Raw genomic sequence first — 13,038 nt, 5'->3', positions numbered from 1 at the left:
CCCCCCCCCTCCCGGTCGCTTCAGGTCCCAAAGGAAGAGCGGCTCGTGATGGGAGAGGAGGGTCGGCTGTCCCCCCACCCCACAAGGCTCCTGGATTCCCTGGCTCTGTGGCCCCCTCCCTTCGTCCCCCCAAACCAGGATCACAAAAGCGACTGCAGAAGAGGGGGGAGCAGTTCCTTTATTTCGCAGCTTCTGTGCTGTGGGGGAAAAAAAAACCCGACATTCGCTCGCACTTGCACGCTTGCCGAGAGACACACAAACAAACGAGGGGGGGGGGGCAAAAAAACCCATATTTACAGACTTGTCATATAAATATTTCCAATGTACACTTTATACACAAGTGACTTGAAACCGGGGTGGGGCGGGTGGGGCAGAGGAGGGGGGCCGGGAGGTCTCAGCCAGCATCGAAACCGCACTCCCCCCCCCTGTTCCTGCCCCCCCCTCCCCGGAGTCCTCACACCGGGCTGAGGCCTTTGCAGCAGGTCCTGGGAGAAGCAGAAAAGGCGGCGAGGGGGACGTGGGTAACGGGGAGGGGATGGAAACCAGGGGGGTCTCCTGCCCAGCACCCCCAACGGCGTCCACGTGCCCTTTCTCTTGGGAGGGGGGGCTGCAGAAGGGTACCCCATCCCCTCTTCAGAAGCTCTATAAGTCTCTTTGGGCCTCCAAAGGAGGGCGAGGAGCATGCGTGGGTAGCGGGGGAGGACGCCGGACGACGTCTTAGCCCGGGCAGCCCGGCTCGGAGAGCGGCGTGCCGGAGGAGGCGTTGTTGTTGATGTTCCGGCGCGGCAGGCTCGGGGTGAGGCTGCCGGCCGGGGCTTCGCCGGGGCAGCCGTGTTGCAGCAACATCTCCACGCACTCTTGACTGCCGGCCCGGCGGGCGTAGCCCAGGGGCGTCAGGCCCCGGGCGTCCCGGCTCTTCACGTCCACGCCGTACTGCAGGGAGGGGAGGAGAACACGCCGAGTTCAGAGGGGGTCCTGCGTGTGTGGGAGAGGACCCAGCCTGCGTGTGTGTGTGTGTGCCTCTGTGTGTCCCTCCTTACCCAGATGAGCAGCTGGGTGAAGACCACGTTGGCCATGGCGCAGGAGAGGTGCAGCGCCGTCCGGCCGTCCCCGTCGCCGTAGGTCTCGTTCACCTCCTCCTTGGAGCCGTGGGCCAACAGCAGCACCACCGTCCGCAGGTCGTCCTCCACCACCGCCCGCAGCAGCTGCTGGCCCAGGGGCACGTCCGAGTGGGGCAGGGGGGCCAGGAAGAGCTTCTGCTCGTACTTGGCCCGGATCCAGCGCTCTTTCTCCTCCCTGCCCAGAGAAAAAGAGAGGGAGGGACGGAGGGAGGGAGAGCGAGAGAGACGGGCTGTCAGGGGGGCCTTGGGGAGGTGCCACCCCGCTATCTGGACTCCCCAGCTGGAAAGGAGACGGGCACGGCGGCGCTATCGCCCCTGCCATCTCCCGCACACGCACCAAAAGGGCGGGGGGCGATCCATGCGGCCGGCACCCCGCTATCTAGCCTCCTATTCTAGCCATCTGCGTCCCGACTGAGCACGCTCGCCTCCCTGACCCCCAGACCGCCGCTGTTGTCTGGGTGTCCGGATGAGTGAGTGACAGGCCCGGCCAGACAAGGCGGCGGGACTTCCCTTGGGCCGCCCGGCCCGGGAGGGGGCGACTTAACCCATTCTTCCCCAGTCCGGGCAGCCCCCCGCTGCTGCCTCCTCCTCCTCCTCCTCCGAGCTGGGGGGCACGGACTCGGAGCAAAGGAATGTCCCCCATCCGTTCCTCTCAGGGAGGAGATTTAGCCCCCCAACCCACAGGTGGCCACAAGAAGGGAGCGAGCCGGGCGGGGACCCCTTCTATCCCATTCCTAGGGGTGGGTGTGGGTGGGGGGCATGCTGGGTTCACCAGAGGGCCCAGGAGTGTACCCCAAAAGGCGGTGGCAAGGACAGCCCCCTCCCCGTCTCTTTGGGAGCCTCCTCCGGGGTCTCAGCTGAAAGAGGTCCGAGGGGGACACACGGACGGACGGAGGGAAGAACGGGGGGGGGGGAGTCCTGCCTGGCACCTCCTGACCCAGCACAGCCCCCCCCCAACTCCCTGCAGAATATATCTGGAGGATAATCCCCTGCCCCCCCCTCCTGGATGAAGACCCCCCCTCCACAAGTCCAGGGCGGGCAGCAGGCGGGGTAAGAAAATTCAGAGGCTCCTCTTTACGACGGTCGCAGTGACTCCTGCGACCTTCCCACGAGCCGAGTCAAGGGGGGGGAAAAAGAGAAGGTGGGTTCACTTATGAACCGGGTCGTCGTTCCTAAATTGAGAACGGAGAGTGGCGGGAGAAGCCGGAAGACGGGGCAAAAGCTTCCTTAACAAAGCTCTCCCACAGTCAACAGAAATTCTGGGACACAGATACACACAAACACACATCTTTCGGTCCAAAGCCAGCCGTGGGCCCGCCTGACTCTCCGGCAGTCGCCCCCACATTAAACCACCTTGCAAATCACGTCGTCCGTGGGCAGAGCGCTTCCGCATTAGAGACGTCGCACAATCGAGACGAGACGGGCTGGATTTCAGCCACCGGAGGGGCTGCCTGCCTGGTCCTGAAATCCACTTGGGCCTTCCTGGCCCCTCCTCAATCCGGCCTTCCAAAGGGACCCCCGCCCGGAAAGCCTCAACCGCTTTCCTTCCGCCTCACCCGGGGCCTCCAGAGGCCCACCGGCTGGGCATCCCTCTCAGGCTTTGGGGCTGCCCCTCCTGGTCCTCCTGACAGCCCCCAACGCGCACACTCCCGACACAAACACCACAGAGCTGACCCATTCGGACGAACGTCTGGGTTACCCAGACGGCCCAGCGTTAACTCGTGCCCCGGGTGCCGCCGGCTTTGAGGATCCGGACTGCGGGACGAACCGGGTTTTCTGCAAGGGTCTTATTACCCTGCGGGGCTTAGTGCAACAGTTTTGTGTGTGTGTTTGTGTGTGTGGTACGGGCTTCCCTGTGGCACCCAAGGCCTCTGGCGGGTCTGGGTGGGTGGGGCAGGACAGGCCCTCAGCCATATGTGTGTGTGCGTGTGTGTGCTGAGGAGGAGACCCCCCACCTCCGAGAGGGGCAAGGAAGAGGGGCGGAGTCCGGGCCTACCTGCAGCTCTCCGGCCCCGGCTTGGGGTAGCTCTTGGGGGCGCCTTCCCAGACGGAGTTGGCCAGGCTGTTGCCGATGGCCGTCATCACCATCACCAGCTCCAGGGCCCAGTCGTCCAGGTCCAGGGAGCGGACGCGGGACAGGTGGGTGCCCAGGTGCCGGTGGATGCCCGAGCACTCGATGCAGATCAGGGCGCCCAAGTTCAGGCTGGCCCAGTCCGGGTCTAGGGGCGGGAGGGAGGAAGGGGGGGGTGTCAGCCCGGCTGCTGAATGCCCCCCTCCCCAAATCAGGTCTCCCCCCTCCCAGCCTCCCGTCAGCTCCTCCCACGGCCGAGCCCAGCCTCCTGTCCATCGGCTCCCGGAAGGCCTGGGGGGGGGCTCAAGGGGACACGGGAAAGACCCCCCCACCCCTTCACCCAGGGGAACCCCCCCAGAAGCTCTGGGGGGCTCCTGAGGGCTCAAGAGGATATGGGAAAGCCCCCTGCACTCAGGGGAACCCCCCGAGAAGACCTGGGGGGGCTCCTGGGGGCTCGAGAGGACACGGGAAAGCCCCCCCCACCTCACCGCCCGGCTACTCACTGGCCGCGTCGCAGTCCACGCAGAAGCTGTTCCCCCGGACGGTGCGGATGGACTGGAGGGCGACCGCGTCACTCTGGCTGCCCAGCCGCGACTAGAAGAGGACGGATTTCAGCCACGCTGCGGCGGGCAGCCGGAGAGCAACCGACAGCTGCCGGTGTCTGTGTATGTGTGTCTCTGCCTTTCCCCGGGAAGCTTTCGGCCCGGCGGACGAGCCCAAACGGAGCAGAGTCGCGTCCGCCTGTCCCCCCCACCCGAGACCGAAGCCCCCCTCCCCCTTCGCCCCTCCCCCGCCGCACTCACCTTGTGCTTGCTGCTCTCGCAGCCCTGCAGGCTGGCCAGGATCTGGCTCTCGATGGCCTGAACCCAGAGCTCCCTCTCGTCGGCCGTGGAGGCCTCGAAGAGCCACGACTGGCCCGTCAGGGAGACCACCACGAACTCAAAGCTCTCCTCTTGGTCTGCAAGGCCGGGGGCGAGGCGGGGGGGGTGTCTCAGTTTCCACGCCGACGTGCTTTCCCCCACCCCCCCCACCCCGGAGCCTCCAGAAAAAGAGAGGAATTGGGGAGGGGGCGCCCGGCCCGTCTCCTCCAGCGCCCCCCCGTCCTTTGGAGGAGGGGTAGCAAAGGCTCCGCCCCAAAATGGCTCCTCGGGAAAGGAGGGGCCCAAATCGCCCAGGGCCCGCCCTGGAACGCATCCCAAAGGCAGCCCTTTTCAGAACGGGCGCCATCTTTTCCTGGGTTCCCACATCCGCCAGACGCCCGGGTTTCCCGATGGCTAGGAAAGGAGGACCGGAGACCATCAGGCCCAGCCGAAGGGGCCTTCAGAAAGGGGCCCGTCGGAGAAGGCCGGTCGCGGACCCTCCCGGAGACCCCCGCAAGGGAGCAGCCGCTGAGGCAGCCTGCAAGGGCAGGGCCCAAACGGGGACCGCTGCGGCAGTCCGGCCGACTCGCGGCCGGAACGTCTTATCCGGGGAGGGGGGCAGCCGATGGGCCGAGGGTTGCCGAATGGGCTCAGCAGGCAGAAGAGAGCCAGAGATTTTGGGGGGGTCTCCTTTCAGAGCAAGGGGCCGGACCCCTCCCCAGATTTCTCCCTCTCCCCCTCCCAGCCTGTCCGAGGGGGCTAGAACAGGGGTGTCAGTGCTTCAGGCCGAGGCTGATCCCCCCCCTCCCCGGGGTCTCTCCTGGCTGGGCTCAGAGCCCACCCGCTCAGCCCTGCTGTGTGGAAAAGTGGGGGGCGGGCACAGGGACCCTCTCCCGCCCACTTGCAGCTCAGCGGCCCCCTCCTCCAGGTCCACTGAGGCCGCCCCCAAACCCCAGCCGAGCAAGGGGCTGCCTGGGAGACTGAGGAAGGGGCCAGCTCTTCTAAAGGGGGGACACCCCACAAGCCCCCCCCTCCCCAGGCCGGCTCCCCCTTCCTCTCGGGAAACGACGCCCCTGGGGATCGAGCTTTTTAGGGCTCCGAGAGCCCCCGAGACACCACCAGGCGCGTTGGGCAGCACGGGGGGGGGCACCGGCGTCTCCCCACTGGGCAGGCTGTGGGGGGGCGCAGAGGGCTGGAGCTGCCCCCCTTTTCCCCTCTGTCGCTTGTGCCCACCATCTCCTCTCCCCCCCTTCAGCCCAGTTCAGCCCCACTTGCTTACTGGGGGGAGCACCCAGTCTGCCTCCGTCCGCGCCCCTGCCCTGCCCCACTGCTGCAACCCAGCCCCGGGGTCGTCTATGGGGAGAATGGGGGGCAGCGGCGTCTCCCCACTGGGCAGGCTGTGGGGGGTGTGTGTGTGCAGAGGAGGACCCTCTGGGCTGGAGGTGCTACCAGTCTCCTCTCCCCCCTCCCCAGTCCAGTTCAGCCCCACTAGCTTACTGGGGGAAGCACCCAGTCTGCCTTCGTCCGTGCCCCTGCCCTGCCCCACTGCGGGGAAGGGCTCAGTTTGGAGACAGGGTGGAAGGAGGGAGGGAGGGGGCTGCACGGAGCCTCCCTGCGCAGCCCTCCCCTTCCCTCTCCCCCTGCATTCCTGGGGCCCCGGGGCGAGCCCCCCCCCTCAACTCATTAGCTCAGTGACTGACCAACTGAGAAATTAGAGGAACATTTGCGTAATGGGATGGGAGCGGGGGAGGGAGGGTGGGAGGGAGGGGGGAGGCTGGCGCGGCCGAGGACTTGGCACCTCGGGCGGCCGGTGGTGGGCAGCAGCGGGCAGGAGGAGTGAGGGCCTGAGGGCTGGGGCCGGCCGCCCGCCGCAGCCTGATGGTTTTTGGATGGTGCTTCACGGAGCGACGGCTGGAGTGGCGGAGAGAGCGAACGCCCTGTCGCCCGTTTAATGGCTCTTAACCCCCGAGACCTCGTCTCCCGGCAGCTGCCACGGCAACCAGCCCTCCAAACGAGGGGGAAATTAGCGGGGGGGGGCACTTGCCACCCGGAGGCTGGTGGACCCCACCGGTTCCCTGCCCACTCCGGGTGTGGGATGTGCGTGTGCCCCCCCTTCCCTTGCCTGGGCCTGTCCTGCTTCTGCAGCCACGGGATGGGGGTGGGAGGGCTGTCCCCCCCCCCCGGCAGCCTTGCACAAAGGCTTGCTGGGGGACTCCGCAAGCAAAAAAAAAAACGGGTACTGGGGGGTCTGCCTGTGGCGGGGGGCCATTCGTAAACGTCAACTCGGCTGCCGCCTCATTTTGCAGCTCATTAAACCCAATATTCGCAACCTGTATTAGTGCGGCGGGACCCCCTCCTCTCCTCCCTCTCCCCCACCGGGCGAGGCGCAGCACGGGGAGGGGCGGGCGAGGGTGGGGAGAACAACAAGAAAACATCCCCCCCCTGCTCCCGGAGGGGAAGGAGGGCCGGGCGCTAAAGGGTGGCACCGGGGAGTGGGTGAGTGGCCGACCCCGGAAGGGAGGGCGTCAAGTGGGGCCACCCGTCCTGGCCGGCTGGCAGAGCTCAGAGTGGGGCAGAGGTGCTCCCGGGGTGGACGAGGGCCGCCAGCCGGTCGTCCTGGCCCAGGCAGGGGGGCAATGCTCTCAGACCCTCCGACGCTCTGGCAGAGGGAGATGCCAGCGCCCTTGCCCACACGTAGGGAGGCCAGGGCTGCTGGGGGGAGGGCTGTGAGCTGCGGGTAAAGAGCAGCAGCCTGTGTGTGTGTGTGTGTGTGTGTGTGTGATTTATGACCCTTCAAAGCATCCATGGCTCCTCCTGGCGCTTCCCCCTCGCCCGCCCTCCTCCCGGGGTGCCAACCTGTGGCTGGCGTGCCAGTGATGTGGCGCCCACCCTTTCCCGGCCCAAACCCCGAGGCGGCCTCCCACCGTCGTCTCGCTGCCGGCACCAAGGACCGGGGCAAGGCTAGGGCAGCGACCCGAGGGTCTTCCGCGCTGGGACTCGCAGCCCCAGATGGCACAGCCTCGGGCGAGGAAGGCGGCGTCACCGCTTCCCCCCCAGGCCGCCGGACACATCCGGGCCAGCTTTCCTGCAACGCACGGCGTGGACGTGTCTCGTTGGGTCAACGGGCGTCCGATCGCGTGGTGGGAACCCAGGAAAACGATGCGCTCCGTCGGGCCAAACGGGGTCCTTTTGTGACAGCCGGCCGTGCCAGGAGAGACACTCTCTCGGTGTGAACACCCCCCCCACCGGCTGCCCCCAAAGCCCAGAGCAGAGCCCGCCTGCCACGCGCCCCTCCTTTACCGAAAGGGCGTCTGTGTCGGCTCTCTGCACCAGCACAGGAGACTCGGAGGGCCCAGGAGCTCCCCGGTGCCCCCGCCCCGTGCCCGGCTCCTCCCCCCCCACCCAGAGAAGAAGCGCCCGAGCTCTCACCTTCCGCCACGCTGCCCGCCCCATCGGGCCGTCCGGTGCCCGTGCTCTTTTTCCGACGGTGCTTCTTCCGGTTGGCATGAGGGGACGGGGGCGGCTCCAGCTTGGGGCTGGCCGTGCTGGAGACGTTGGGGCTGGAGCTGAGCGAGTCGCTGGCACCGTTGGCTGAGGGGGGGGAGAGCAAGCAGAAAGAGGGGGGCAAAGAGTCAGGACCCCCCTCCCTCTCCCAGGCAGACCCCTGCCAGGGCGCGGGAGAGAGAGAGAGACACGTCGCGGAGCTGCCGCGCGCCAAATTTATCCTCAATCATACTGTTCCTTACAATTAATAGCAGAATTAGAAACAATCAGGGAGATGGCTAATTACTGTCAATTAGAGTGCACTAATCAAGCTCGGTCACACACACAAGCTCCGCGTGCGCGCACGCACACACACATACACACCCTCCGCCACGGCTCTCGCCATTAAATGTCAAATTTCATTAGAGACCAGCAACAAAATCAGAGCACTGGCGTTCGCTTCCAACCGCGGAGAGCCAAGTGGCTCCAATCAGCGCCGGGCGGAAGCCGCCCTGCCAGGGCCGCCGGCCCCCCCTCATGCCCCTCTACCACCCCCCCAGGGCTGAAGGGGCAAGGAGGGAGAGGAGGGGGCAGCACCGTCCTTCCACCGGCCCTGTCACCCCAATGGGCGGCCCAATGGGGTGACAGGGAGAGCAGCCCCCCCCTCCCCAAATGCTCCACCAACTCTCTGGGAGAGGGCGGGGTTGGGGGCAAGTGAATCAGGGGAGATTGAGACCCCGGGCAGAGGGGTGGGGAGGGGTCTCTGACGTCTCTTCCTGTCCGCTTTGGAATGAGGCCCCATGTTCAGCAGCTCCCCCACCGAACCTATGGGTGGCTCTGGGGAGGGCCACCCCCCAACTCCTCACACAGGCAGGCAGGCAGGCTGGCCGCCCACGCCAGGCAAGGGCTGCCCGTCATCGGGCCCGTGGCGCTCTCCGGCCACTGCTCAGCCCCTCCCCTCCCCTGCCCGTGACCGGTTCCGTGCAGAGCGCTTTTCCCGCGGACCGGATGGTACGTGGTTCTGCGTGCTGCCTGCACCCCACGGACGCGGCTTCGCTCGTCTCTGCAGACCAGTTGCTGGCATGCCGGGACCGGTACTGGTCCAGGGACCAGGAATTGGGGACCCCTGCCCTAGATCAGAGCCCCCCAACCTTTTGGGCACCAAGGACCGGTTCCGTGGAGAGGGCTTTTCCCACAGACCGGACGGTACGTGGTTCTGCGTGCTGCCTGCACCCTACGGACGCAGCTTCGGTCGTCTCTGCGGACCGGTTGCCGGCATGCCGGGACCGGTACTGGTCCACGGACCAGGAATTGGGGACCCCTGCCCTAAACCAGAGTCCCCCAATGTTTTTGGGCAGAGGGGATCACCGGTTCCGCGGAGAGGGCTTTTCCCGCGGACCGGACGGCACGTGGTTTCGTGTGCTGCCTGCTTCAGTTTTTTTGTGTGGCCCGGTTGCTGGCCTGCCGGACCCGGTACCGGTCTGTGGGTCAGGAGTTGGGCTGCTGCAGGGCAGGGCCGGCTCCTCCCCACACATCCGGGCCGGGCCCTCTGCCCCGGCTGGCTGCCTGGCTGCCGCCACTACCGCCGCTGTCGCCGCCCGCTCCCTCGCCCGCTCGCTCTGCCCCATCAGCAGTAACAGTCTGATTAATTCGCTTCCAGCAGGGAGCTGATGGGCCAATGATGGAGGCGCTGCGCCAGGCGCGCTGAAATTGATAGTTTTTCACAGTTACAAATGAGGAGCCTCCCCGGCTCCAAATGGCGGCGGCGCAGTCGGACTCCGGTAATGATCATAAAGAGGCTCTCTTTAAACTGCGAAAGCCCCTGGGAAGGGGGGGGCGGAGGGGGGGGCGGGGGCGGCTGCCGCGCTAATGAGAACGACAAGGGGGCGAGCAGGCGTCGCGCGGAGGCGGCCTCCCTCTTGATGTGCGTTTAACGGCTTTTTTACTGCGGCGGCCGAGCCAGGAAGCACCGAGTGATGGATGCCGCACAGAAGCATTTATTTTCCAATTCGGCAAAGTGGCTGCGTTGGGAAATGTATGAATTATTTTAATTCACTCAACTGTCCTGAAACACCCGGGCTGCAGGGAGGGAGGGGAGGCGGGCGAGGCGAGAGGCAGCGGCGGGGGCTTCTGCGTGCTCGGCTCAGCCGGCTGCAGGCCCGGCCCTGCGCCAGGCAGCCGGAGGAAGGGCTGGCCCCACTGCCCTAGGGTCAGGACAGCCGGCCCCCTGCCTGGCGGTCCGGTGCCAGCCCGGCTTCTCCCTCCGGGGACGCAGAGAAGATCCTCCCCTTGCAGGCTCCATGCAGCCACCCCCGCCTGGGCAGCGCCAGGAGAAGCAGGCAGTCGAGGTCCAGCCAGGACAGCGTCTTCCTAACCATGAGAGCCAGCAGGGGGCATCCTTGCCCCCCCTCCCACCCCGGAGGGCCCGGGGCCGCACAAAGGGGAGTGGTACCCCAAGGGGACGACCAAGCGGAGGGTTTTCTCCCGACGGTTTTAGCCGAGGACGGGCAGCGACGTCCACCCTCGGCGTGCGCCCACTCACCTGCGTTGGGGGCGCCGCTGGTCACGACGACCGCCTCGCTCCACTGGTCCGCGCTGGAGACCGAGTAGGACCGCTGGTGAATGCCGCTGCCTTCCGGCTTCAGGCTGAACCCCCCCAGGTTGGTGCCGCTGCCCGAGCGCTCCGAGTGCAGGGAGGTGCTGCTGGCCGAGTGGGGGGCACCTGCGAGGAAGCGGGAGAGAGAGAGAGAGAGAGAGAGAGACGGGCTAGCGGCAGGGCTGCTGCCCGTCCAGCCACCCCCAGCCTGGAAAGAAGCTGCCCAGCCAGGCGAAAACCCCACCACCAGATTTGGGGTCCCGGTCAGGCCAGGCGGGGGTTCAACCAGGGCTGTCCCGTCCTTCGTGCTCCCCGCTTTGTGCCAGGACATCCACGGCCCGACCTGGGAGGCCACGTTTTGGGAGGAACGAACCGGGGCCGAACTGGGGCCACAGGGCAGCTGTGCCAGGACCCCCACCCAAACCAAGAGCTCGGAAAGGGCCGGAGGGGGTCCGGAAGGCGCTCCCCACATAGACAGAGGTTGCCACCACGGAAGAAGTATCCGGGCATCCTGGGGTGGTAGACCCCTGGTTTCTTGGCACCCAAGCGAAGCCCTGAACCACCGGGAGACGGGCCCTGCTTTGCACGCTCCCTGGCGCCCACGTAGGGCCCCGAACCGCAAACGGAGAGCAGCCACTGAAAGGAAGGCCTCCCCTCCCTCTCGTCTCCCCCTCCCTATCCTTGCTTAATCCTGGCCTATTTGAGCAAGGTCTCCCGATGGGGTCTGCCCTGGGAACCTCAACCGTCTCTCTCGGCACGGGGTCCGCCCACGGGGCTCCGGGGAGGGCCGGGGGCTGCCTCGCCCAGCCAAACCTACCCAGACCTGCCAGAGAGACCCACCAGGACGGGGGTCTGCCTTGCCAGCAGGGTGTGTGTGTGTGTGTGTGTGTGTGTGTGTGTGTGTAAATTCCAGCCCCCGCTCGGCCAACGCCGTACCCTCAGTCCGCCCGGTTGCCAGGGCTGCGCAGACGTGCTCCGCTCAGGCGCCTCGCCCCCCCCCGTCGTCCAGGTTCAGCGCCTCAAAAGCGTGTGTAAAACCACGACACCGACTCTGCCTCTAATTAGCCCTTAATTTACAAGACAGGCTCGGAAGGATAATTAGCTGCGGCGCTCGGCTCCCGACTCCGCGGCAGCCATCTCTTCCGCTGCCGCCGGCCCTGCCGGGAGGGTGAAACCGGCCCCGGGTAGCCGCCCGACCCCAGGCGGGAGGGCAAGAGAGCGGCCCCCTCAGTCAAGCTTCTCTCCCCCCGTATCTCCTGAACGGCCCCTCCTCCGGAACCCGCTCCCGGTCCCATTTTTGGTGCTGGGAAGAGCCTCCACCAAGCTCCGGCTGGGGGGTCCGTCCGGGATCCAAAGGAACCCAATATGGGCCAGACCTCATGGAGGGCAACGCAAGGGGTGCCTCGCTAAACTTGGGGGGTGTGTGTGATGAAAAGGGAGGCCGTGTTGGGGAGCAGGCGGGGTGGGGAATGCCGAGGGACCCCATCCGGAGACCCCGCGGCGCCGTGTAGCAAACCAAGAAAAGCAGGGACGCCGGCAGAAGATGTCCCTTCCAAGGGAGGAGAGCACCCCCATAGCCTTGGCCCGATGGACGTGAAGAGGGCCTGTCTCCTGGGGGCCCCCAGAGGCCATCAAAAGGGGCTGCCTTTCCCGGCTCCTCATCTGAGAAGAGCAGAAGCCCCCGAGCTGTGGGGAGACTGGCACAATTCGCGGGCCTGGGGCTGAGCGGGGCAGCCCGCCGAGGGGAGGCTGCCAGCAAGCCACGACCCAACCCCGCTTCCCCAATCTCTCCGTGGCCCCACCACCTTCTTCAGCTGCGGAGGGGAGACGAGAAGCTGGACCCCCCAAACCAAACGCCAGCGGCAGCCTCCAGGCTTGCGGGCATTTACAGTGTGTGTGTGTGTGTGTGTGAGACACAGCCCGTGTCCTTCCAGGCCCAAAAGAGGGGGGGAGGAAAGCCCCAGATCATCCCCCCCAAACTGGCAGGACAAGGCCGAGGAGGAGAGGCACAGAAGGAGCCCCCCCCTCAAGAGCCAGCTGGAACGTCCCCAACGTCAAACGGGAACCCCGAAGGATCTCCCGGCTGGCTCTCGCGGAGGGTCCCGCCAGATGACCTCCGAGGCCATCTCCTGCGAGGCAAATATTTGCCGGCTCTACAACGTGTCTCGCGGGAGCCCGTCTGCCACAGGCCGGAGTCTCCTCGTGGGCGAGAGGATCCCGGGAACACTCGGCGAACCCTCCGGCTGACGCTCCGAGCGCAGCCACACACGCCAAAGCCCCGTCATCCCTCAGGCGCGTCGGCCGGTCCGGTCTTCGGCGGGCAGGGAACAGGGAGGGACGGGCTGGGATGGACATCGGGAGGGGGGGGCTGTTCTGACTTCAAAAGGAAGTGCCCCGTAGACTGGGGACCCTCCGCCTGGCAGTGGCCACGGCGAGCTCACGACAGCGTCCCCTGCCGCACGTCAGGCTGTCTCCAAGGGCAGCCCAGGCAGGGCAAAGGGCAGCCATCCAGCCACGATCCACTGCCAGCATCTGCCCCATAAGGTGTGTGTGTGTGGGGAGCTCCCGGATGGCAGGAAGGGGTGGGGGGCTGATGGGGAGGCAGCCGGCTGAGCAGGCTGGGCAGGTGGGCACCCCCCCGAGCCAGTTTGGGGAGGGGGGTCTCTCTCTCTCTCTCAGGCCTGGAAAGGCAGGTAGGAAGATGTGGGGGGGGGGGCAGGTGGATGGGAAGACCCCCACCCCGAGGCACCGGCGGGCAGATTGCAGGGGGGGGAAGGTCTCTCCTCCGTCCTTTTAACGCTCGGACGTCAAGGGGCCTTTCTGAGTCCAGATGCTCTCTGGGAGACCCCACCCCGAGGCCTGACCAACAGGAAGGACTCCCTGCCACTGGACGGGGTGGGGGGGTGG

General features: G+C 66.5%; 1 protein-coding gene across 1 annotated transcript in view; it reads right to left on the bottom strand.

The window, feature by feature from the left end:
* Positions 1–717: 717 nt before the first annotated feature.
* Positions 718–13,038, bottom strand: part of AGAP3 (ArfGAP with GTPase domain, ankyrin repeat and PH domain 3) — a 23,727-nt gene continuing 11,406 nt past the window's right edge. Inside the window, exons 8-14 of the mRNA XM_015827170.1 lie at positions 10,078–10,257; positions 7,482–7,643; positions 3,996–4,150; positions 3,696–3,786; positions 3,118–3,340; positions 1,041–1,296; positions 718–933 (exon numbers count right to left, since the gene is read on the bottom strand). Coding sequence (XP_015682656.1) covers positions 718–933; positions 1,041–1,296; positions 3,118–3,340; positions 3,696–3,786; positions 3,996–4,150; positions 7,482–7,643; positions 10,078–10,257 — 1,283 coding nt within the window. The remainder of the gene's footprint in view (positions 934–1,040; positions 1,297–3,117; positions 3,341–3,695; positions 3,787–3,995; positions 4,151–7,481; positions 7,644–10,077; positions 10,258–13,038) is intronic.

This window comes from Protobothrops mucrosquamatus, unplaced genomic scaffold, assembly GCF_001527695.2.
Source record: "Protobothrops mucrosquamatus isolate PMUCROS unplaced genomic scaffold, P.Mucros_1.0 scaffold3537, whole genome shotgun sequence".
NCBI classification, from domain to species: Eukaryota; Metazoa; Chordata; class Lepidosauria; order Squamata; family Viperidae; genus Protobothrops; species Protobothrops mucrosquamatus.
Note: the sequence above shows the minus strand (reverse complement) of the source record. Positions and strands in the feature narration are given on the sequence as shown.